The sequence below is a fragment of the Amblyraja radiata genome, chromosome 15 (assembly GCF_010909765.2).
Source record: "Amblyraja radiata isolate CabotCenter1 chromosome 15, sAmbRad1.1.pri, whole genome shotgun sequence".
In the NCBI taxonomy this organism is placed as follows: domain Eukaryota; kingdom Metazoa; phylum Chordata; class Chondrichthyes; order Rajiformes; family Rajidae; genus Amblyraja; species Amblyraja radiata.
In genome coordinates this window covers 26912287-26939608 of record NC_045970.1, presented here as the reverse complement: position 1 = coordinate 26939608, position 27322 = coordinate 26912287, and the positions used below count along the sequence as shown (strand labels likewise).

Below are 27322 nucleotides of genomic sequence, written 5' to 3'. Positions count from 1 at the left end.
CAGGTTGAAGCCCTTCTCCTTATTGGTAAGTCATCCTGCTTTTCCAATTTTGACTGACTTTTATCCATTTCCTCTTTCAAATTGGATTAGACAAAACATTCTACATTCTGAAGTTTCTATTTATTAACATTTCATCTGGATTGTGACTCGTGTTGTCCTGCAGCTCATGAGAAATACTATATGTCAACTGCAGGTACTATCAACCTGACATAAACTGTTTATTTAATATATTACTGACCATGTAAACTGCTTTTCTGCTTCCCCATTTGCAGCTCAGGGTAATGAGGAACAAAAGGAATAGTCAACACTGATCGGCGGATAATTCATAGCACCTACAATGAAATGGTTCATTCATGTCCATGGTTTCATTCAGATCTATGCCTGAATCAATCCTTCCGCTTAAAGCGTATTCACATACAGTACTTGCTTCAAAATAGTTTTTTTCGTGCACCTTCAGCTATTTCCATTGCTGTATCTGGGGAGTCATCTGTCATCTCCTCCATAAAATAAACTGTATTTTCTATATTCATTTTTCTTCCTTGCAGGTAGTCTCCAAAGAACATCCATTGAAGCATCTTTCTTAGATACTTTCTACTCAATATCATGGTAATTTTGAGATGAATTGTCAATGAATTGAGAGCATCCTAAATGCCAGTTTCATGTGAAAAGCATACCTTGACTCCAAAATGGCCAATAGAGTTTGTGGTCTGTAACCAACTTGCACGATCTACTTGGACAAACTTGATGAATCCCTTTAATTCTGAATATAATTACCAAAGTTTCCTCCTTTATCCAAGAGTACTTTTTTTCATTTTAGGTCAGTTGATCCAAGACCATTGTCATAACCTAGTTAAGCACTGCATTGACTTCATAAATAGAAGCATAGCATGGGGATGTTAGTTCCCAGGTGGTATCCTCATACACCCCAATGAATCTTTGCTGAGTTTACACTTCATGTTGCTTTTCGCCCCATCATCAGGGCTTGTGTTTCTTAATAGCTGCTGAAGATGTCAACACAGTGGCCATGCCTTGTAGCTACCGACCAGGATCAGTCCCAGATACTACTGGAGCTCGGTAACATTTTGGGATTTTCTGCCTCTGATGATGGCCTCAACTTTCTCTTCAACACTTTTCAAGATGCTTGAAAGGGCACCAGAGGCCATTAGAACAGATTAATAATTGAAAAATGAGAGAATATTCAATGAAGAATAAACACAATGGAGCTTGTGATCATTGCTTTAAGAGGGCTTGAGATTTTTTTGATTCGTTTTGCAGGAATATTTAACAGAAGTAAACTGGTTAACTTACCTAGAATTTTCTCTAACGATCATTTTGGATGACATGTTGATATATTTCTGCATCTTTACATAAAATGTTCTATTTTCAGTGCTGCGTTTCTGTAGTTTAATGTAGGATGGGGTATGTTTTGGCTGTGACAAGGTCACAGAGTATGGTAGCTCAGTGGTTACCAAGCTAACAGTTAGATTTTCATTTCCTCCATGCTACTCAAGAAATGTAAATAAAGGCTAGGCTCAGTAGCTGTAATCATGAAACCTTTGCATTGTTTTATAAACCTTCATTTAAGGCCTTCAAAGAAGGAACTCTTGTTGTCCTAATCTAAACTGAACTGTGTGACTCCAGGCCTGTTATTGTGGTTGGCTCCTAAATCTCTCATCAGTTTAGGTGCAATTAGGAATGTTCAATAAATACCATTAACATTTAAGGGCAGCACAGTGGCGCTACTGGTAATGCTGCTGCCTCACAGAGCGGGAGACCCGGGATTGATGCTGACCTCAGGTGGTTTCTATGTGGAGTTTGCACATTCTCCCTGTGACCACATGGGATTCCACCGGGTGGATTCCAGTTTCGTCCCACATCCCAAAGACATACGGGTTTGTTGGTCAATTGGCCTCTGTAAATAGTTCCTGGTGTGTAGGGAGTGGAAGTGTAAGTGGGATGACATAGAACTAGTGTGAAGGGGTGATTGATGGTCGGTGTGGACTCAATGGGCTGCAGGGCCTGTTTCCATGCAATATATCTAAACTAAGCTAAATCCCATTAATGAATTAAAAAAAACAATGTAAAATGACTATGGCTTTGCTATAAGCCATATCCAGCTGCTTCTCTGTGTGGATTTCTGGCAAGGCAATCTGTGCAGAAGCCATCACAATCCTAATCAGTATGACCCTGAACAAAATGTAGCCTTTATGATGTAGAATGCGTTCAACTGAGCTTTTCATCCCCTGTCTCTACCTTTCATGCATAAATGCAGTTTGTGTCTTTGTCCTAAATCCTTTTTGCAATGTTCAGTTACAGGAACTGAAGAAAATATAATCTATTAAGGCTCCTACACATGTTGTCTGCTCCACCTGGATAAAATTGACTTACTGTACACAATGCTGAACTTGCTGCAAATTTCATACTCCATGTGTGATCTGTGACATCTGTGATAAATTAATTTGTTTATTGATTTTTGTTTCTGGCATATTTGGGGATCACTAACACTTGCTCACTGGACCATCATTTCTTTCAACACATACAATTGTATTCTTATGAACAATGTCTTTCCAAATCACCTGACAGTTCCTGTGGTTGAAAAAGGGAAGCTAAGTTGTTTCCCCACAGATGGCCACCATAACCCTACATAACCCATGAAACCCTTTCGGATAGGAAATGTTATAGGGATATGGGTCAGACGTAGGCAAGTTGGACTAGTTTGGTTGGACATCTTGGGCCAACAAGCCTGTTTCCACGTGGTTTAGCTTTGTGTCTCTATAACCCTAGAACTGCACTTTAAGAACACAAGAACATGAGAGACATGAGTGGGGAATTAGGTCAACCAGCGCCGGAGCCTGGTTTGCCATTCAATAAGATCAAGGCTGAGCCAGTCCTGTCCCATGCACCATAAGAAATATGACCAGGAATGGAAATTGTCAGTATGCATTAAAACTGATGCATCCTTCAATTCTGATACCCTTCAACCTGTGTTTTGAATAAAATGAATTACAACCTCACACGTGATTATCAACCTGCAATAAAATAATTTGATCACATAAATCTGACATTATTCTGCAGAAAAAATATATCTACTCGATAATATGTTCGATTCACACAAAAACATTCTGTGGTGGAAAATCATTTACGGGAAATTTTGAGCTATTTTGTGAATATTCTTATTAAAAGATGTTGCCTTTGAAACTAATCATGTTCTCCACCTGAATGCTGTTTAAAAAAAGGTTGGCAAATCTACCACTCTAGTCAGATATTGAACTTTCCCCCAAATTTGGTATTTGATTTAGAAGTCTATGTTCGAATACATGACTGGTTCAAAAGTTAAGAGGGAGTAATAGTAAATATTAACTTATAGACCTGGAATGTTGGTTTTTATCTTGGTGGAAAAAGACCAACTGAGCTTTTATACCTGCAATAATTGTGATCACCAATGCCATATTTGCTGGGGGTTTGCATGTGAGTACCAATGGCTTCTTTGAGCAGCAAGTTAGAGCTCCAGTGAAGGCACTTCTTCCCCTGTTCCGTCTGTTTCACACGACCTCTGTACGACACACCATTAGCCTGGTAACATTCATTTGGTGCTTTGAAAAAAGAAAGCATAAATGAACAGAACATAAACAAGAGCTTCGCTGAGTTTAAATATATTGTTTTGTGAAAACTATTTTGGAGGTAATAGAACTCGGGTTCAGGAAGGGCCTCGACCCGATACATCAGCTATTTATTTTCTCCTGAGATGCTGCCTGACCTGCTGAGTTACTCCAGCATTTTGTGTCTATCTAGAACTTGTGTTAAGTTCATCAGAAAAGTTTGTCATGTGTATGAAGATGCCAAGCCCAAAAAGCAAGCAAGAGCTGGAAGTAATTGTATCTGAGCACCAGTATAGAATTTCCCAGATCTGACTATGCTTCAAAAAAATCTGACACATAAGTCAACAGTGATTTCTGTAAATCTACTGTAAAGAGTAAATTCTATGTGTGTGGTGCATAAGTTTTATTGCCACCTGTGTGGGTAGAACAAAGTATTTAAAGATTCAAATAGTTGAAAACTTTGAAATGATTTGTGTTCAGAAATTATTGCTGGCAATTCCAATGGAAAGGAACTTAATATTGTTTATGTCTTATTTTAATACAGACCCATGGGTTAAATCAAACATGGATATTTCTTCTAAACGGGATACCCTCCACTGAAAGAATGGATATTTGCTGTAGAATATTTGCTCTCTAAATGTTTCATCAGGCTATAGAATGTTCTGCTGAAGATCTGGCAGCTTTATACATTTCCAGTGTGGTGAACTAAATCTATGGATCCAGGTTAACTGATGAAGTCTGGGCATCAATCATAAGATTATTGGATTTTAGTCTTTTCATAACATCTCCACTAAAGATAATATTCTTCTCATGATTTGATCTTCCAAGATTCCAGGTTAACATGACACTAGTGTGATCGATGATTGGCATGGACTAGGTGGGCAGAAGGGCCAGTCCCCAAGCTGTATCTCTACACTAAAACACATATGAAAGTTAAATAATGTTTAAGAGGAACTGCAGATTGGATTTTAGTCTTTTAAAGTTAAATACCTTGTGACGCTTTGGAATATTTTTACTGAGGGTGAATGGAGAATGCCTTTCACTGTAGGTGAAAGCAAATGTCGTGGAGATAACGTAAGTGAAACTCTACGCCATATTATAGAAACATAGAAACATAGAAAATAGGTGCAGGAGTAGGCCATTCAGCCCTTCGAGCCTGCAACGCCATTCAATAAGATCATGGCTGATCATCCAACTCAGTATCCCATCCCTGCCTTCTCTCCATACCCCCTGATCCCTTTAGCCACAAGGGCCACATCTAACTCCCTCTTAAATATAGCCAATGAACTGGCCTCAACTACCTTCTGTGGCAGAGAATTCCACAGATTCACCACTCTCTGTGTAAAAAATGATTTTCTCATCTCGGTCCTAAAAGACTTCCCTCTTATCCTTAAACTGTGACCCCTAGTTCTGGACTTCCCCGACATCGGGAATAATCTTCCTGCATCTAGCCTGTCCAACCCCTTAAGAATTTTGTAAGTTTCTATAAGATCCCCCCTCAATCTTCTAAATTCTAGCGTGTACAAGCAGAGTCTATCCAGTCTTTCTTCATATGAAAGTCCTGCCATCCCAGGAATCAGTCTGGTGAACCTTCTCTGTACTCCCTCTATGGCAAGAATGTCTTTCCTCAGATTAGGAGACCAAAACTGTACGCAATACTCCAGGTGTGGTCTCACCAAGACCCTGTACAACTACATTTAGATTTAACCTATTGTTAGAATAAAGATTAGCAATAAGAAATGGACAATGAAATGAAACATAGAAACATAGAAACATAGAAAATAGGTGCAGGAGGAGGCCATTTGGCCTTTGAGCCAGCAATGCCATTCATTGTGATCATGGCTGATCATCCACACTCAGTAACCCGTGCCTGCCTTCTCCCCATACCCTTTGATTCCGCTAGCCCCTAGAGCTCTATGCTCTCTTTTAAATTCATCCAGTGAATTGACCTCCACTACATTCTGTGGCAGGGAATTCCACAAATTCACAACTCTCTGGGTGAATTCACAACTCTCTGAAGGTTTGCTGTGTTCTCAGTATCTGAGCGATCTGCCTGTTCAATTTAACAAAGTTTCTATTCTTCAGTTTTTCTGAATAAGAGTAAGTAATGAAGAAAACTATGTTACCTGTATTACTATTACTGAATTAGATTAAAGAAATTTAGATTAAAGACAAAGATAGACACAACAAGCTGGAGTAACTCAGCAGCTCAGGCAGCATCTCTGGAGAGAAGGAATGGGTGACCTTTTGGGTCGAGACATTTCTTTAAACTTTAAAGACATCAGCTCCAACTAGTTAGATTAGTAACATTACCAATTTCACAAAGCTCTCCTCTGAATGATCCAGGGCAGTTACAAGTGAAGGATTTTTTCTTCCCAGTTTTGCATGTGGCTCCATGTTTACACGGATTAGGATTACATGGTGCAGTTGCTTGAAAGACAAAATTGGCAAAAAAAAATGCATGTGAAAAGAAAGATTATGCAGGAAACAAAACTGGAATTTTAGAAAAAGAATGGAAATAACTGGAATCATTCAGTTGTGAAGGGAAACACTGATAACAGACATTCACCATCAAAACCTGCAAACAGATATTTCAAGACAATTGAGAAAAGTAAGATGAGGGAATAGATCATAAACATTGGTGATTAATCATAATCATAACAAAAGACTGATTCAATTTAAATATATGAAAGTAGATATTAAATAATCCAAGAGGTAAATGTGGGAAGGCCAACTCATATAATAACAACATTTAAGGGACATTTGAACAGGTACCTGGATAGGAAAGCTTCAAAGGGGAGTAGGGCACATGGGCAAATGAGACTGGCGTAGATGGTCAGTATGGATGAATTGAAGATTCTGATCAGTATGGATGAATTGAAGACTCTGTTTCCATGCTGTACTGTATGTCTCTGTACTGTATGTCTCTGACTCTGTGCAGGCTACAAACTCAAAAAGGAATTTGAAGGCAATTTATCCCGAAAAGGGAAATAAGGAAAAAAAAACCATAGTGAAGCCGGACAGTTTTGAAATGGAAGATGGACAGGTGTCACAGACAAGAAAATCAAGGCGATTGTTCCAATTTTGATTTTATTACTGGCTAACGGTAGGAAGAGTGGAGGCCTGGAGCGGTGTGCCTCGGTAGCTGGTGCTGGAACCACTGCCGTTTGTCATCTCCATCGACGATGTGGATGAGAAAGTACAAGACATGAATAATACGTTTGCAAATGACACTAAATGGGTGGTATTGCGGACAGTGAAGGTGGCTATCGATAATTTCAGCAGGATGTTACTCAGCTGGGCAGGTGGACAAGAGAAATGGCAAATGGAGTTTAAGTCAGATAAGTGTGACGTATTGCATATTGGGAAGTCAAACCAGGGCAGGACCTTCACAGTGAACAGTGGGGCCCTGGGGAGTTTGGTAGAGAAGAGAGATCTAGGAGTACTTAGTACATATTTCCCTGGAAGTGGTATCACATGTAGATAGGGTAATGAAAATGCTTTTGGCAAGTTGGCTTCATCAGTCAGTGACTTGAGTATAGAAGTTGGGACATTATGTTACAGTTGTACAAAGCACTGGTGAGATCGTACTTAGAGTATTGTGTTCAGTTTTGGTAACCATTCTGTAAGAAAAATACCATTAAGTTGGAAAGAGTGCAGAGAAGAATCTTTCCAGACTTCAGGGCATGGGTTATAGGGAGAGGTTGGACAAGCGTGGACCTTATTCTGGGAGCGCACAGGAAGCTGAAGGTTGAACTTACAGAGTCATATAAAGTGACTGGAACCCACCTGGAAGACCTGGCACACCCGCCTAGAGTGGTAGGAGGAGGACGTTGGGCCGGTAGGTGAAGGCATGTGTGCCGCCTCAACGGTGGAGTGGGCCGCTAGAAGCCCTGCAACAACTTGGGATGTGGCAGGATCAGATGCCGCTCCAAGAAGCCAACCGCACTTGAACTACAGTGCTGGAGCAGCGGCGGAGGCCACCATGGCTACGCTTGGCCAGGCTGAATCTGCAATGCCGCCATGACAATGGACCTTGATAGTCAGGTCAAGAATCTAGCACTTACAACAACTGGGACTTGAAAATGACGCCAAACAGGTGACTCTGTATTCTGTCTCAGTGTACTACTGCCATACACCTGTACTGTATCTGATGCTTATCCAAGATGCATCTAAGTGCTTATATACAATATAGTGATACCTGCACTGAACTAAGTCCAAAAATGAATTTCATGTACCTCTGTACATGTGACAAATAAGGCCCCATACCATACCATACAGTTACAGAGAAAATGCAGATAATAAAGTGTAAGGAATGTAATGGGGTAGGTTGGAAGATCAATAATTCATCCTCAGTATATGAGAGAGTTCAGATTTTATTTTTTAGTTTGCAATACATTATTTGATTCATAATGAAACATGTCTTACCTTTTTTGCATGTAGGTAATACATATGGGTGCTTGCATTTACACTTATAATACGGTGGGTTGGACTGGATAATGCATTCTCCATTCTTACACATGTTTTTCTTGCAAGGATCATTCACTAAAACAACAAAAATGCAGAATGTATGCTAATGTTCAGCGTTCAATTATGTTAATGTGGATTTATATCAGTGGATGAATGTTTAAATAAATTATTTTGTATTTATTTTGAATTATTATCACCTAAAAGATAAATTTTACTGACAGTGCAGACATGATAGACTTGTCTTAATGGACAAACAAGATCTTTTCCATAAAATTTGGGCTCCATTCATTAACTATCTGAAGGGATAGATTGGCACAGCACGAGGACCCAACTGAAACTTGAACTCAGGATCAGATGAAAAGCTATACTTTATAACCTACGAACCTATCTCCATTGACGTATTACAGGTAACCCATTCCACCTCCCTTGTTTTTCTGTTGTGTTTTTTTTTTTCTTTTTTTCTTTGTAACTTTCTACCCTCTCTTTCTCCCTCTTTCTATAAAAAATAAAAATACTAGAAGCAGAAGTAATTGATAATGGAAAATGTTAATAATGTATGACTGATGTATATGAAAAGTTGTTTTACTATAATATGTAACTACATTTTATAATATGTCTACTTCTAATAAATAAATTAAAAAAAAAAAAAAATGTAAATAGTTTTTATAAAAATGCCTACATGTTTTTTTTTACAATTCTGAAATGTGTTAATGTTTGATTAATTAAATAAATGAGGACAGATTTTATAACAAACAATGTAAATATGTAAGTTGGTATTTGTCCTTTGGGGCAATTGCAGCATAAACTCCATCTTTTGGATCGACTATTGGTTCCTCCTCCCTCCATCTAGAATTTGATTTAAACTAAATTTTTAACTTCGGACCAACAAACATTTTATTGATTGGAATTTAACGTGTATTTGTTCTAAATGTCAGTGTCTTGAAAGTTTCATGTTATTAAGGATATGGGTCAAACGTAGGCAGGTGGGCCTAGTGTAGATGGGACATGCTGGTCGGTGTTGGCAAGATGGGCCAAAGGGCCTGTTTCCACGGTGTAAGACTATCACTAAATCAAGGGTTCTAGATTTGTACATATTTTTTCTCATTTGGTTCTGGTATACCGATAACTGTTCATCATTAGTTGTTCATAAATAAGTGAAATAACATTGTTATGTGCTATTAAAGTTGCCAGGGCTAAACGGGACGAAAAAGGTTGGGTGCCCCTGCTGTAAATTAATTAAATATTTGATATATGAGAGTTCTCCCTTTCTTCATGATCAAATTTCTCATTGATAGATTACTATCCATAGTTACCATGGTGACTGTTGCATCACCTTTCTTGATGTACTTCTGTTCTATCGTGGTTCTATTTATTGAACCATCTTGTGTGATTCTTTTGTTAACCTGCTTCAGAAGATTCGAGGGAGATAATATGGGATGGAGGAATGGAAATAAGGGCAAGTTTCTCCCCACTATTAGGAAATCCACCATGCAAGGAAAAGAAGAAAAAATGGCCGTAGGAAGGCCCAGTCCTAAGGCTAGAACACTGAACTATAGTGAAAACTGCTGAAGATACATGACAGGCAAGACAGCATTGATGGGGAAAGTAACAGAGGTAATGTTTAAGCCAACAGAACCAGGTTAAATAACTTCTTAAGTACATCATTGTGAAGTTTAACTCTGTGCCTTCTCCACAGGTGTTGATTGATCCGCTGAATTTACAGACCCTTTTATGTTAATTTTGGAGGTTCTAGTTTTCATAAATTCACAAGTCATAGGAGCAAAGTTAGGCCATTCGATCCATCGAGTCTACTCCGCCATTCAATTATGGCCAATCTATCTTTCCCTCTCAACCCCATTCTCCTGCCTTTTCCCCATAATCTTTGACACTCTTACTAATCAAGAACCTGTCAATTTCGGTTTTAAAAATACCCAATGACTTGGTCTCCACAGCCGTCAGTGGCAATGAATTCCACAGATTCACCAACCTCTGGCTAAACAGATTTGTTTCCAGTACCTTTAGGAACTGAGGAAACATAATTTTCTGAGTGGACATCTTTGCTTTACTGCATCAGTTCTAGCAGAGCAATGATAAGGGCACTCTCTTCAACTCCCTACCCCTGATTATTGCTTGGCAGATGTAAACTGACATAATGCTTCATTCCTGCCTCTTCTGCAATTCAGATAGGATTTGCTGCTAGGATTATGTTATGATTATGGGATTTTTTGCATCATAAAGAATGGATGATGCCCTGTTAATCAAATTCAAATTTATTTATATACTGATAGTGAGCTACCAGCAAAGAATCTCTTGTCATCATTAGGAGGTAGTAACAGGAGAGCAAGTAAAACATAAAATGACACTCAAGAGCACTTTCCAAGTGGTAGTTCATTAGTCAGATTACACTTTGAAAAGCCCAGAGGTAATCAGAGGTCATGTATTAATTCATATTTTTTCATTAATTCATCTTCCTTATTATCTCACATTAAGCAGCTGAGCAACTTCTCCATATCGTAAATGGTTCCCGTACCTACACATCTTACATTGTGAGCCCTGTCTGCAGCAGAAACACTCTCACAAGCATCAGCAATTACTCACCACACTTTGCTCAGAATAGGTTTTTCCCTTATTCAAAAATGAGCAGTAGGAATAAGCCAGGAATCACCACTCTGGTGCAAAGTCAATTGTAATGAAATTATTGGAGGAAGTTGTCAAGGGACAGGATTTGCACTTATTTGGAAAGGCAGGGACTGATTAGCGGTGTCACTTTGGTTTTGTGCAGACAAAATCCTGTCTCAGAAATCTGACTGACTTTTTTTGAGGAGATCACTAAGAAAATTGATGAGGACGGTGGTACATGTGGTATACATGGGGTTTAGTAAGACTTCAGCTAGATCCCACATGGTAGGCTGGTTGAGAATGTTAAATTAAATGAGGTCTGAGGTGTATTGTCAAACTGGATCCAAAACTGTCTGGGAGATAGAGGGCAGAGCTTAGTGGTGGAGGGATGTTTTTCAAATTGAAAGTTAGTGTAAGTGTTGTATGCAGAGATAACCATTGTTGTTTGTCTTAGTCATAAGTCATAGGAGCAGAATTAAGCCATCCCGCCCATCATCTAATCCGCCATACCATCAAGAGTGATTGATAATTCCCTCTCAATCCCATTCTCCTGCCTTCTCCCCATAACCCTTGACACCCTTAATCTCCTCTGCCATCATGTGATCCATATCCCTCAATTCCCTGCATGTCAATGTGCCTATCTAAAAAACCCTAAATGCCACTATCATATCTGCTTCCATCACCTTCCCTGGCAGTACATTCCAGGCACCACTAATCTCTGTGTAAAGAACTTTTCTCCTCTCACTTTAAAGCTATTCCCACCAGTCTTTGATATTTGCACCCTGGGAAAAAGGTTCTGGCTATCTTATCTGTGCCATATATAATTTTATATACGTCTATCAGGTTTCCCCTCAACCTCTGATGCTCCAAAGAAAACTCAAAGAGACCAGCTGGCCATCCACCGCGTGCAGCATTTCCCCCATTCTCCATCAGTTGCTGACCCGTGGCTTGCACCCATGTGCTCCCTACTCATTCTCGCTCCACTGACCTTCTCCTTTCCAGATCAGACATCCAGAGCAGAGATACACAGTTTGTACAAGAGGAAAAGTCAATGTGAGCAGAGCAGCCCCGAGTCCTGATGTTCCCGGCAAAAGCAAACTGCAGAAGATACGTAATGTTGCAGAAACCACAATTTTTACAAAGCATAAATTTTAGTTTAGGTGCGGCCGTGTGGATCGAAATGTTAAAATTCATTGCATCAAACCATTCTGACAACTGACGTCATCTATTTTGAAATGCATTAAAAGTTATATTAAAAGCAGAACTATTTTAAATGGTTGTTATGTTTATGATTATGATCAGCTTTCAATGGGCAGTGGAATACAAAGAGCACTGAAGCACCAGTGCAGCAAAGCATAGCTTTAAGGCATACAGGGTTACTCCTGTCAGTTGCTGCGTTCCTTATCCCAACTATGTTTCTAGTGGCCCACAGAGAAAGCAAGCACAACCAAAATAGTATTCATTAGCTAATGAAAGCTTGTGAAATATGATTTTAGAGGACAATTATATTATTCTAAGCTGAAGCATGTTACCATTCTGGCATCTTTTTCCGATGAATGGGCGAGGACATCGGCAGGTGAAACCTGAAGCAGTTGTTTCACAGATTCCCTGGTTCTGGCAAGGGTTTGAAAGGCAAGGATCTGGAAAAAATGGTCCTTTCATTAATAAATCATCACGCCACTTGGATGTGTTTTGATTTTAATGTCAACCAAGAAGCTTAGGCGGAGAGTATAAAATGCACAAATTGTTGGAAACGCTCAGCACTTTTGGAGAAAAACAATACAGGGAAAACTGAAGCCTTAATGGTGTTTCTCCCTGCAAAGACCTGTTCAGCCTCAGCACAAAATCTGAAATAAAAACCGAAAATGCAATAAATGTTTTATTTTGCAATAGAGTTCTTATGCGGATAGGCTTAATATACCAACGTTTCCATTCTTCTCAAATTATTACTTCATTCTTCACGCTTCCAATCAGTCCAGCACATCTTTCTTAATTATGACTTGCAAAATAATCTATAGGGAATGACATACTCTTGGCATTGTTTGGTCGTAGAGTCAAACAACACCGAAACAGGCCCTTCAGCCCACCATGTTCCTGCTGAACTTCAGGTACATGTCTGTATTAATCCTGTTTACAAGCTCTTCATTTGCAGCCTTCTACATGTTGGCGATTCAAGTGCTAATCTCAATACTTAAATACTGAAATAAACACAGAAGTTCTGCCTCTACCACTCAGTCAGTGCATTCTAGATTCAGATAGAAACAAAATATTCCTCATATCCCCTCTGAACCTTTTAGCCTTTGCCTGAAACCTATGCCTTCCAGTTTTAGATATCTTTGCTATGAAGAAAATGTTCTAGCTATCCACCTTATTTACAACCCTTATAATTGTGAAAAAACTAAAGATAAAATTAGGTTTTTACTTTAGAAACAAATCTTGTTTTTCTTTTGAAGCCAAAAAAAGACTTGTTGCTGCAACGTTTATGTCTGTGTTGGACTATGGTGATGTTTTATATATGAATGCATCTTCAAAATGCCTACAGTCTTTGGACACGGTCTACCACGGAGCACAGAGATTTGTTACTAATTTGAAAACCCTCACGCACCACTGCTCTTTGTATGCTCAAGTTGGATGGTTTGCCCTGTCCACCCGCAGACTCCATCATTGGCATATCCTTATTTATAAGACTATCCTCGGTGTTCTTCCTTCATACCTGCAGAAGTATGTACTTCGAAAAAGCACAGGAACTTATCAGCTCCGCTCTGAGGACTTGTTCTTACTAACTGTACCTAAAGTCCGTACTGAATTGGGGAAAGGGGCATTTAGTTATGCTGCTCCCTTCGCATTGAACCAGCTGCAGAATGAACTGAAACTTAAGGAGCTGGTTTCTATAAACAGATTTAAATCCTTTCTTAATGATGTTGATGCGGGCTCTTCTGTCTGTACATGCTTTGTTTGATGATGTTCTGACTGTGACTCTATTTATATGTTCTCTGTTGTTTTTTAATTATTATCTGTAACTGTGGAACTGTGCTGCTGCCTGTCTTGGCCAGGACTCTCTTGTAAAAGAGATTTTTAATCTCAATGAGACTTCTCCTGGTTAAATAAAGGTTAAATTAAAAATAAATAAAATTTAAAAAATTGTGTGTTCCTCTATCAAATTCCCATTTGGTCTTCTACACTTCAAGGGCAACAAATCTAGCTTAACCAGTCTTTCCTGTGGCGTGAAATGCTTCATCCTAAGTAACACCTGGATGCATCTTACCTATAGCCAATCCGCTGCAATCTTATCTAATATGGTAACAACAACTGTGCCCAATATGCAGCTATAGCCTAAGTAATGTTTTATGACGTGCTATCATAATCTCCCTGCTCTTTCGTTCTCTGCCCTGGCTAATGAAGGGAAGTATCCATACTTGTCATTCATCACCTTTTCTATCTGTGCTGCTACCTACAGGGATCCTTGGACTTGTAGACTGAGGTCCCTCTGTTCCTCAATAATCCCTATGGCGCAAACATTCATTGTGTATGTCCTACCTTTATTAGTCCTCGCAAAGTATATCACCTTGATTTATTAGCTTTCAATTTCATTTGCTATTGCTTTGCCCATTGTATAAACTGATCAGGATATCATCATGTGTACTGTTACTATTTCCCTCATTAGCATCAAGAGTGAGGAATATGTCTGTTAGCGGTCTAATGCAATGAGATGCTCCAAAATAGCATTCCCAATTCCAGTAACCTAGACCAATATAAGTGTAAAAGCAGAGAATTTATGTCCCAGTGCCACTGTTCATGATTGCATTTAGTACTTGGTGAAATGATAAGCAGCATGCAAGGGGATTTATCAATTGTACTGGTTTAAAGCTGATGACCACAATTGGCATTCACTCACCTTGATGGCCACTTAAGAGTCTTGCTTCAATTTGAAATGATTTTTTTTTCATATAAACTATAAATATTTTCTCACAAATAATATGAAATATTAGGCCCTCATAGGCCCCAATGAAGCTAATCTTCTTGGGCACGAGTATGTAGCAAAGAAAGGAGAAGAATATTTAACATAACACTATTACTTTTTCTATACAAGCCTATAACATTTGCTAACTGTGTAATATATGTTGTGCTATGCAAAATAAACAAATAAACAATATACACTTTCTAAATCACACAGATCTTAACTGCAAAACAATGTATTAAGTTGAGAAAAATGTCCACCAACCATTATTATTGTGGGAATATTCCATCCAACTGGGATAACCGTCATCATCTGTTCCTGTATGATCGTCCCCTATGATTAAGCAACATTAAATAATTAATATTACTATATAATTAGGTTCAAATATAGAAAATTAGTTTTACCTTTACCTCTCACTTTTCCAAACAGAGCATTTATAACTTTGTCCACATAAATACTTTATCACATAAACATCCAAACCCACCCTCTTGAGAACAAAGATTGGATGAGAACTCATCAAAGGCAGCAAGGCAGCAACAGGAAGGAGAATTTCAAAGGTCTCTCCAAACAAGATTATGTTTTTGATTCAACCACCCTTAATTCCATCCCAGCATGCCATCAGCCATTATTTTAGTGCAATCCCAGTCCAGCAGAAGGTTGTAAAAGAAATCTACCAACTACAAACAACAAAAGCTCTTGAGGAGATGAAGATTGTGCTGATGGACTAAAACACGATGAACAAATTCTCTAGGGGTGGTTATAATCCCAAGACCCTTAAATGGGTAGAAGAAAACATGCTCACGGACCTGAGATACACCATTAATATAAACCATCATCAAAACAGCGATATGTCGCATTGTAGTAATTACAGAAGAGTCTCCAGAAAAGTGCAAGATGTGGCATTAAACCGTACATGGCCTTCATTGACCACAAAAGCTTTCAACTCCATCATCCAGGAAAGATTATGAAATAATCATTTCAGATTTGGCTCAGAATAGGTTACTGTTCATATCTATTTTCTGATCATATGTAAACCTTAATCCTGACCAATGTATCTACACAGATTCATCCCAGCTCAGACTGAGGTCAAAGCAGGACTGTGTCATCACAACCAATTTGTTTTTCAATCTTCCTCAGTGCAGTACATTCCCTCACCTCCAACATGCTTCCTACCAGAGGGTGTCAATGGACAAGACATGTAAGAAACTATTCAAGCTTCAATGTCTCCTCTCCAAAACCAAGGTCTCCCCAAATGCAATTATGCATTTACAGTGTGCAGATTACACTTGCACAGCTGTACATTTGGCTGCTGAATTCCAAGTCGTCATTAATACCTTCACTGTAACAAATAAGGGGGATGGCTTCCCATTAAACATTACAAGATAAAACATCCTCTACCTATCTGTGCCAACTGCTTGGTATTGCCCTTCCTGACAATCTTGGTAAGATCCTGAAGAACATGGATCACTTTAAGAGTGCAGAGAAGATTTCCCAAGGATGTTAACATGACTCAAGGGCCTGAACTATAGGGATAGATTGGAAAAGCAAGGACTTTATTCCTTGGAGCACAGGAGACTGAGGGGTGAGCTTATAGATGTGTATAGGATCATCAGGGGAATTGATAGGGTGAATGCACATAATCCTTTACCCAGAGATAGGGAATCAACCAGAAAACCAGTTTGAGAGGGGAAAGATTTAATAGGAACCTGAGGGGAAATATTTTCTCTCAGAGGGTGGTGTATATATGGAATAAGCTGCCAGAGGAGGTAGATGAGGCAGGTACAATAACAACGTCTGAAAGACACCTGGACTGGTACATGATAGGAAAGTTTAGAGGGATATGGACCAATGGGGCTGGCTTAGTTGGGCATCTTGCTCAGCATGGACGAGTTGGGCAAAGGGCACGTTTCCGTGCTCGATTACTCTTTGACTTTCTGAGCCTCAGGAATCATCTCAAATGAAAGAAAGAGCAGCTGGAAAGTCACCGGCTATCTTCAGTCTATTTTGAGGAATGCGCGCAGGCTGTGGACAAACGATGGAAGGAGCGCGCAACATTCCAACCAACCCACCCTCCCGCTCCACCAAGCACCACCTGCCCCACCTGTGGCTGAGTCTGCGGATACCACAAAGGACTCTTCAGACACTTCAGAACCCACAGAAGTTGAGTGGAAGCGAGCCGACCTTGACCGCGAGGGACGGCCTAAGAAGAAGATTTTATCAATGATTCTCAAAAATATGTGTTGAGAGTTATTTACCGTCTACTGAAATGGTTGTTTGCATAAATTGGAAGATTATTGTTTTTGGACATGCACTTAAGGGATTACAAAAATTGATTCATTTTTCATGACCTTGGTATTTTAGGTAAATAGTATAAGCTAGCTCACATGTTTACTTTATTTCACAAAGACATCTTAACTTTAGAAATCCAAACAGAAGATTTTTATTTGTACTCTGTTGGGAAAATAATAAATGTCTTTCGTTTATGAAGGCATTCACAATTCCACAGCACCTAATTCAGCATTGAAGCTCTACACCATATGAAAGGCATTTATGAAATGCCGGTTTAATTAACCCTTAGGAGCCTTGAGGTCCAAGTTCATAACTCCTTGGAAGTGGCAACATAAATAGGTAGAGTGGTAAAGAAGGCATATGGTATGCTTGCCTTTATTGGCCAAGAGCATTGAGTGTAAGTCAGGATGCCATGATGCAGCTTTGTAGGACTTTCGTTAAGCGAATTTTGAGTATTGCATGCAGTTTTGGCCCCCTTTACAGGAAGGATATGGTGGCTTTGAAGAGGGTGCAGAAGGGATGATGTCTGGATTAGTGAGTATTAGCTCAAAGGAGCGGTTGGGCAAACTTAATTGTTTTCTCTGGAATGCAGGAAATTGGGGGGAGACTTGAAAGAAGTATATAAAATGTAATTATATAAATAAAATTATGAGAGGCCATGATAGGGTCAGAATCCTTTCCCCACGGTGGAAATGTCAGACTAAAGAGGATAGCTTTAAGAGGGAGGCAAGGTTTAAAGGATACTAGACCAGGTGCGGACCCGTTGGGCCCATCCTCAAGGCAATATTCCACCACTGACCCATAGCCTACAATTGCGCAGGCACGGCTGAGGGGTTCCCGTTGTGACACCAGAGATCCACGTTGTGACGCGAGTCACGGCAACCCTCCCCCAACCTAGCCTCGCCATCCCTCTTCCTACCCCTATCTTCCTCCATTCCCCCTCATCCCCCAGCACTCCCTCCCCCTCCTCTTCACCCTCCCTCTTCTTTCCACTCTTCTCCTCCCTTCCACCACTCCCTCCCTTACCTCTCCCTCCCTCTCCTTTCTCCTTCCCTCAGTCACTCCCTCCCTCCCTCCATAACCCATCTTCCCTCCCTACAACCCTCCTCTCCCTCTATCACCCTGCTCCCTACCCACTCACCTCCCTCACTTCCTACCTCCCCCACTCTCCCCCTCCTCTCCCTTTATCCCCCACCTCCCCAATCTCCCTCCTCACCTCCCCCACTTTCCCCTCCCTCTCCCCTACCTACCCCCTCCTGTCCCTCTATCTCCCTGCTCCCCCACTCCTCACCTTCCCCCTATCCCACCCCTCCACAATGAAATTACAATGTATTTTTTTAAATGAAACCTCTCCCCTTTCTAATCCCCCCACAATGAAAATCATTTTGTTTAAATTAAATTCTCAATGAAAATTGAATTTTTTCTTTAAAATAACCTAAACATAATGTTAGCTGTTAATGAAAACGGAAGAATTTGATTAAAACTGAGTTGTTTTTTTTAAAATCCCGACTTTTTATGTAAATAAGATTCGGGATCCCATTGTGACATCATTGTGACATCGAACACGGCTGACGGACAGGGCAAGTGGAAAAGTGGTTTGAAAAGCGATTTTTGAAAAGTTTAAAATGTCAATAACGTAAAATATACCATCAATCTGAACAAAGCTTGTTTCATTGGTGGGCCAAAAATTGTAGCCCTATCGTGTACCGCATTGGCAGAGTTTTGGGATCTCATGCGCACGCATACAAACAAACAAACAAACAAGATGAGAGTTTTAGTAATATATAGATGTGTGGGGCAAGGTTGTTCACACAACAGGTGGTGGGTGCCTGGAATTCACTGGCAGGGGTGGCAGTGGAGGCAGATACCATAGTATCTGGCATTTAAGAGGTTTTTAGGTAGGTTGATCATGAGCAGGTAGATGAGATTAGTTTATATTGGCATTAGGTTCGGCACAGATGTTGTGGGTCAAAGGGCCTGTTCCTGTGATGTGCTGTTCTATGTTCTATTTAACATTCGGTTTCTTTACTTTCAATTTTTTGCCCTGATATTCTGGAGAAAGTGAGTCATGCTGGGTTTACAATTCCACAAGTGCCAGAAGTCATCTGATACATTGGGTAAAGGAGCTGTGACACTGTGTGAGGTACAGCTGTGCCTAACCCTGATGTTATTTTGTATTCACATATACATACTTTCCATGAAAGGCTACTGGATTATGTTCAGGAGTTGTATCTTTTTTGTTTACCCAGTTGTGTCCAGTTAAGTTCAGCACAGACTAGAGGTTTGGACAGATATTCATTACTTTGCTGCAATTCTTTATTTTTAAGATTAAGTGTTGCATCCCAATACATGGATACATAACATTGGGAGTGAACGGTGGCGCAGCGGTATAGTTGCTGCCTTACAATGCCAGAGACCTGGGTTCGATCCCGACTATGGGTGCTCTCTGTATGGACTTTGTACATTTTCCCCGTGACTGCATGGGTTTTCTCCGGGTGCTCTGGTTTCCTCCCACACTCCAAAGACGTGCAAGTTTGTAGGTTAATTTGGCTTTGGTAAAATTGTAAAATTATCCCTAGTGTTTAGGATAGTGCTAGTGTATGGGAATCACTGGTCGGCGCAGACTTGGTGGGCTGTAGGGCCTGGTTTTGAGCTGCGCCTCTCTAAACTAAACTAAACTAAACTAAACTAAACTAAACTAAACTAAACTAAACTAAACTAAACTAAACTAAACTAAACTAAAATAAAATAAAATGCTTCACCAGGCTGGATTATGCATAAAAAACCCGCCTTATACCTTGCCTTCACCTCTCACACGATGCCTCGAATCACCCTAACATTTAACAACTACATGTCCCACAATGTCCTGCTGGCATTGCTGCCCCAGCCCTTCCACAAGGCAGAGTAGGCTGTGTGCAGCATTAAGGGCCTGTCCCACTTTCACAACCTAATTCACGACCTTTTTTACTCGTGGACATTTTTCATCATGTTGAAAAAACGCCCGCACCTACTTGATGCCACGGGTACCTAGGACTAGCATCACGACCTGCTACGACCTCCCTACGACCTATCTACGACCTTCTACGACCTCGTGACGTCCATGCTGCGAGTATGTCAAGGCCAAACTCGGCAGATGTTGTGAATTAGGTCGTGAAGGTGGGACAGGCCCTTTACCCTGACAGCCCGTGCAACAGTAAGCTTTCCCACTGATATTAAATAGAGAAACTGATAAAAATCATTTCAGTAGATGAAACAAATAAAAAATAATAAATTCACTTAAAACCCCACTTTTGGCATGTAAATTAAGTAAAAGTATTAATATAGTTAAAATAAACAAAACAAACCAAGCTCCCACTGAACTACCAGATTCAAAAGCCTCTTCGTTGCTGTATCAGACTTCCGTCTCATATGCTAAGGATGAATTCCCGATCTTACAATCTACCTCATCGCAAACCTTGCACATTTTTTTGCCTGTATTTTGTGTGTGGCTGTAACACTATATTCTGCACTAACCCTATTTTACCTTAGACTTTAGATATGCAGCGCAGGAACAGGCATTTCGGGCCACCGTATCCACACCGACCAGCAATCACCCCGTACTATCCTACACACCACGGACAATTTACAATTTTTTAAATAGAAGCCAATTAACCTAAACCTTGTACGCCTTTCAAGTGTGTGAGAAAACTGGAGCACAAACACACATGGCCACAGAGAGAAATGTACAAACTCCATACAGACAGCACCTGTAGTCAGAATCAAACCCTGGTCTCTGGCATTGTAATGCAGCAGCTCCTCCGCAGTGCCACTGTGACATCCTTGTTCTACTCACATCTGGCATGATTTGCCTGGATGCCATACTTCATCTGTGTGAATGTTCAATGGGGTATTTTCTCTGATAGATTCAGGTTTATGAGGATAACTGGCAAATGGCTAGAGACTAAATAAAAGCCTCTTGATTCAAACCAGCAAAGCTAGAAGTATGTTATTTGTTCATCATATTTTGCATTCAAATCTAAAATAAATATTCAAAAATGCTTTGAGATTTAAGATTAGTCTCCAGTCTTTAGTAGAGGACATCAAAAACTTCAGGGTTTGCAATTGAAGATCCATCTGTGCTTTACCAGTCTCAGTACATAGAATGGTTATGACACTTAGGTTTGTTTTGTCAACTCAGGAGAAACGTAAATATCTGAATCAATCAACAGCTATTTATTCCATGGAACCTAGGCCAGGCTTTTGGGACCATGGGTCTCTGCAAGAAACTCACGTGAAAGTGGGCAATCTCAGCCTCTCCCTGAGGTCATAGAGTCATCGAGTCATATAGTAAGGAAACAGGCCCTTCAGTCCAAAACATCCTGACCGAGATGCTCCATCCAAGTTCCTCCCATTTACCTATATTTGGCCCATGTATAAACCCTACCTATCCATGTACCTGTCCAAGTGTCCTATAAATGTTGTTATTGTGCCTGTCCCAACTACCTTCTTTGGCAGCACATTCCATTTGCCCACCACCACTGCTGGTTCCTGTTTTCCTGCAATGTAAAATACATGGATAGGACAGCTTTGGAGGGATATGGACCAAATGCTGGCAGGTGGGACTAGTGTAGCTAGGACATGTTGGCCGGTGTGGGCAAGTTAGGTCGCAGAGCCTGTTTCCACACTGTAACACTCTATGACTCTAAAGAAATTGCTGAGCTCCTGATTACAGATAAGACTATGGGACATGGTCAAATCTCAGCTCAGGACTTTCTCTGCAAGACTAGCTGGCCCTCTAATCATACTGTCCCAGTACAGTCACACGACTGGAATCTACCTCATGAACAAATCCAGTCCAGCTAATTACTGACCCATCAGACTCTCTCAATCAGCAAAGGAATATTGATTATTTCTAAGGTAGACAAATGTGCTGGAGAAACTCAGCGGGTGCAGCAGCATCTATGGAGCGAAGGAAATAGGCAATGTTTCGGGCCGAAACCCTTCTTCAGACAGATGCTGAATTATTTCTAATGCTGGTGACTGCTACATATTAAAGAATAAAGAAAAAAAGAACAGCATTCTGCTCTGGACGTCATGCCAATAGTGACGCTTGAGTAAGAGTGTCTTGTCGGCTAGAAGGAATTATTTTTGGCATTGGATTTGTCTTGTAGGCATTTTGTCCTCTTGTCATCACTCCTGCCCTAGTGTAAAGAGGTTTGCCTCCACCTGAATGGCACTTACACCACAATCTCAAAGGGAGCACTAAGGGGACTGTAGCCACAAAGTGCTGGAGTAACTCAGCGGGTCAGGCAGCATCTCTGGAGAAAAAGGATGGGTGACGTTTCAGGTCAGGACCCTTTAGTTTAGTTTTAGTTTAGTTTAGAGATATGGCGCGGAAACAGGCCCTTCGGCTCATTGGGTCCACGCTGACCAGCGATCCCCGACTCTTAACACTGTCCTCGACGCTAGGGACAATTTAAACATACACCGAGCCAATTAACCTACAAACCTGTACGTCTTTGGAGTGTGGGAGAAAACTGAAGATCTCAGGAAACACACACGCAGTCACGGGGAGAACGTATAAACTCCATACAGAGAACACCCGTAGTCATGATCAAACCCGGGTCTCCGGCGCTGCAAGTGCTCTAAGGCAACAACTCTACCGCTGCGCCACCGTGCCGCCCTTCTTCAGACTGAAAGTAGAGGGGAGGGAACTAGAGGTAAGAAAAGGCCAGAACAAAGCAGGGCCAGCGACAGATGACCAAGGATGGGTGAAGCCCCATTATCGGCTGAGGAAGAGGTGATAATGAAGGGATACAAGGATGTGAACCAGTGGGACGACTAGGGTGGGGGAGAAAGGGAATGAAGGGGTTACTTGAAATTAGAGAAGTCAACGTTCATTCCGCTGGGTTGTAAGCTGCTCAAGCGTAATATGTTACCCCAGCACTTTGTGTCTATCTCGGGTATAAATCTGCATCTGCAGTTCCTATCTACATATTGAGGGACTTTTTCAGAATACATAGCAGCTGGTTCTCAGTTCACAGCTGTTGACTGCTGCTGGTGATGCCTTTACGCTGCAAAAGATAAGCACAGCTTCCATTCTAGTAACGGATGTGTCCGCCGAGAGTAGTTGTAGCTCCTGACTCATGATCATGAACAGGTCGAAGAATAAGATGCATTGATTAGTGGGGCAAGTAGTCAGTATGCACACTTGTTTTGGGGCATCCTTGAATTTCCAGTTGGGGCATGATTGAAGCAAGATCAGCTGGCACTTCCAGTGGACCTTATTCTGATGCTGCTTCAGGTTCTTCAGGAGCAGTGGAAGGGGTTTATCACTTGTTCATGGGAGAGATCTGACAGTCTGTCCATTGTTCCCATCTGAGTGTAATCGAATCCCCACTGTTTTCCACAACATTCTGTTTCTGCAAACATTCTAATCGTATGGCTTATGTTATTAGTTATATTAGGAAACCAGAGCATGTGGAGGAAACCCATGTGGTCACAGGGAGTAGGTGCAAACTCCACACAGAGAGCATCCAAGGTCAGGATCGAACACGGATCTCTGTTGCAGATACTTGGAATGTGCCTTCTCTTGTCAATACGGACATGAGTAGCAATACAATGGACATACTATCAGTTCCCTTCTGAGTCCTAACATGAACATCAATCACCATTGTTGAGTTCATATCCTGGAATCTATCATCAAATAGTATTGCAGAAATACCAAATTTACCTCCAGATTCAGGACAGTTTCTTCACAGATATTATCAGGCAACTGAACCATCCTCTCACCAGCTCGTGTGCTGTCCTGACCTCCCATTGAACTCTTTGGAGACTATCTTTAACGGAATTTATCTTGCACTAAATGTTATAGTCTTTATCCTGTATCGCTTCTCCGTGGATTGTCACCTTGTCATGGTGGAGAAGCTTGTGTGGTCCTGAGATCCTGAGAGAGATGCCGTCTGGAGTTATGCTCCCGGTAGGGCCACCCATGGCGGTAAGGTCGAGGGGGAGGTCTCTGAAAAAGGCAATCCAACCAAGACCTCAGTGGTGGTACAGGCGGAGGACAATGGTTGACCTTAGTGGAGCATCACAACGGCTGGGAAGGCGGATGAAGGCTGCAGCAGAAAAGGGTCTCCAGTCGTCTTGGACTCCATGCCACTGGATCCTGACCCAGATCTGTCAAGGACCGTGGGGTGCCTTTTGTGCACCAGTCTCCCCACGTTAAATAAAGTCAAGCACAGGCGTCCTCCATATAGGGAATAGCACCCTGGAGACACCCATGGTCAGCCACGACCGAAGGGGGCCTAAGAATATCCTGTATCTGTATATTGTGGACGGCTTAATTGTAATCAGATATAGTCTTTCAGCTCACTGGATAACATGCAACAAAAAGCTTTTCACTGTACCTCGGTACATGTGACAATAATAATCTAAACTAAAGATGGCAGAATATTAAGAAAATGTGCCAACACCTACTCAGTGCCCAAGCAGCAAAGAATCGAAGCAGTCTTGCTGAAACTTTGCAAGAATTTTTGTGAGGTGTTGACTTGCACTGTGCATTAACTGAGAAACATTATGGTTGGCAATATCAGCACCATTTGTTAAAATATGGTCTTCACAACATCTGGTCTAGCAGAATTGAAGAAGAATTGGTGCATTGTTCCCTGATATTCAAATTATACCATTAGTCATGGACTCTGCCAGGGTTCTTCCTGTTGGCTAATCAGAGCCATATATTGAAAAAATCAGGCATTTTCAAATAAAAACATTTTCTTTCAAACGTAAAGTGAGGACAATTACCTGGACATGGATGGCAAGTTTGAATTTTTAAGTAAATAAATTGTACTGTCCATGATTTCAGCTGAAATCTTGTTATAATAAAAGTTAGATGATCCTTGGGGTGTGGGGGATGGGATAGGAGGGAGAGAGTAGTAGAGGATTGATATTCATGGGGAAAATACTTGAAGCTGGAATTAGCTCCATTCTATTAAATGCAGAAATGTTGGATCAGGGGTCAAGTATTACTAACTTGCACGATTTACATGAAATGCCCAAAGGAATGTAAGCCTTCAGCTATTGTGAAGGAACTGTTCCGAGAATGGTGGTGTCATTCTGCCTGTTGTTAATGAGAAATTAAACACTTTGCCATGTGATAGCTGAACCCCTTTTATGTGATTCAAGTCGAGAGCAGTTCTATAGTAAAATTGAAATAAATTACAGTGAAAATTCCCATGCATTCCACTTTTTCACTGTTCAGCTCAACGCAAGCATTATCCATTGCAGGTCATGTTTGGAGAATGTTGTGATCTACTCAGTCAATGGCCGTTTCTTTATTAAACACAATTTTTGTCTGCTGAACATTGATATATATATATATATATATATATATATATATATACACACACATATATAGGTTAAAATACACTTACCATAATCACTATAGGCTTTCTGTGGAGAAACAAAAATATGATTATTTATAAAACCATAGGTAAGTTTAATGAGCAGTGCAATTTTAGAATGTGTATTTGAAAGCTTTTGAATAAGACAAGTCTCTGGAACTCCTATGAGAATTGTGTCATATTAAATAGTATTTTTCCACCCTACCTTACATTTTATTGCCTACAGTGCAAACTGGAGAGGTTATATTTCTCTTTTAACCATTTAAATGTCTTTACAGATAATTGACTTGTTGATGCAATAAAATTATGACATCACTGTGTCAACATTTGCATTGTCATATTTGTATGTTAGTTGAGTGAAATGTTTGCACAAAATTTGCACTGTCGGCAATGGGCCTTTAAGACAAATCTATGTTTTAATGAAATGGGAACTTAAACCCCAGCCATTATTTAATACATATTGAATAATTACAATGATCTTTTCTCAGCTGCTGCTTGTAAAGTTGGTCTCCATAATATTTTTATTACTTCAAGTAAAAACGGTATTAAGGGAGTAGGTTCGTAGCAGGAAAAATAAAAACAGCATGATGTCATTTACTAAGAATTCCAAGCAAGAAAATGATATCATAACTGAGAGGCTTAATGAATCCAGCATAGAGTTAACTGAGCAGAGACATCATGGGAAAGACTTAGGAAACTGTGCAGTAACCCATCGAGAGAGATCGAGGCATTGTAATGAATTGGTGCTTCATCAAACATTTTGCAGTGAATGGACTAACTAAATTCAACAACATTCTCAACATCAATCACAGCAAAACTGGAAAGTTATGTGCAATCATTTTGGTCATGGACCTATGCATATGTCCGGCAGGTTGCAAATAGCATTTTGCTTCTATTCGTAACTTAAACAAAAACATTGCAGTTATACACTTGAACAGGTGTGTAAAAAATGCTTACTTACAGAAAGCGACGATGCAACCAGCCAGATGTACAAGCACCTGGTCATTAACCAAACTATTCCTTTTGGCATTGTTCTAAGATTTGAAAATGATGTGCTTTACTTTGGACATTTGACTTTCTGCTATTTATATTACAACACATCCGCAGAAGTCAAGGGTCATATGAACACACTAGAAGTTATTAACCAGTCTTTAAACATAGATAATTTACGAAGCAAAATCTTTGACTTTGGGAAAAATAGGAAAAAAGCTCAAAATTATTATGGGTGCATTTGTGAAAGCATTGACTACTTAACAGTTTTGTCAGCTGCACCTCCTTTCAACTGATCTCCCAGTTCAATTGACAGTCTGATTGTAGAGAGGGATATTTAAAAAAGCCGCCAATCTATCTGGTTTAGCCCCCACAGCATGTTTTTAGTACATGTAATACCATGGGTGAAAGTCATACACCAACATCGTCCCCAAGTTTTCACCCAAATCACTTTATATTTAGGAATAATACCAAATAGATCGCGGGACACAAGAAACGGCAGATGCTGGAATCTTGAGCAAAACACAAAGTGCTGGAGGTACTCAGCAGGTCAGGCAGCATCTGTGTTATTGAACGGTCCTTCCATAAGATAGGGTACTGTCTGATTGTGGACTTTGGACTTTGTCTATGGAACTGTGGCGCCAAAATGCTGAGAACAACATTGTGCACTTTTCCTCTTTGCTCTACCTATTGTACTTGAGTTTGACTTGATTGCATTTATGTATAGTATTTTCTGACCCAAATGGATAGCATGCTTTTCCCTGCATCTGTGCATGTGACGATAATAAACATAACCCTAAATACACATCACACCTCTTTTTCCTACCCCTCTATTCTCGTACCATCTTTCACCACCCTAGTTATCCTACTCCTTTCTCCTCATCCTTACGCTCATATCCCATCCCTGAGTCATCTCTCCTCTTTTCCCTCACCCTCTCCTTTCCTATCCAAATCCCTCCCACCAGCTTTACATTTCACTCTTCCTCATCTTTCCCTTGGTCCCCTTTTCATCTCTA

General features: G+C 40.4%; 1 protein-coding gene across 2 annotated transcripts in view; it reads right to left on the bottom strand.

Annotated features, from left to right (window-relative positions):
* The window catches only part of LOC116981125 (hyaluronan-binding protein 2-like), a 37815-nt gene extending 11231 nt beyond the window's left edge, over positions 1 to 26584 (bottom strand). Inside the window, exons 1-8 of one of the 2 annotated variants that reach the window (XM_033033896.1) lie at positions 26278 to 26411; positions 25347 to 25365; positions 16748 to 16846; positions 14911 to 14979; positions 12221 to 12328; positions 8028 to 8144; positions 5913 to 6029; positions 3422 to 3593 (exon numbers count right to left, since the gene is read on the bottom strand). In XM_033033896.1, the coding sequence (XP_032889787.1) occupies positions 3422 to 3593; positions 5913 to 6029; positions 8028 to 8144; positions 12221 to 12328; positions 14911 to 14979; positions 16748 to 16846; positions 25347 to 25365; positions 26278 to 26346 (770 nt within the window). In that variant the 5' untranslated portion in view covers positions 26347 to 26411. Of the gene's footprint in view, positions 1 to 3421; positions 3594 to 5912; positions 6030 to 8027; positions 8145 to 12220; positions 12329 to 14910; positions 14980 to 16747; positions 16847 to 25346; positions 25366 to 26277 lie in introns of both variants that reach the window. The other variant, XM_033033897.1, reaches the window with a different exon arrangement.
* Between the last annotated feature and the right edge of the window lie 738 nt (positions 26585 to 27322).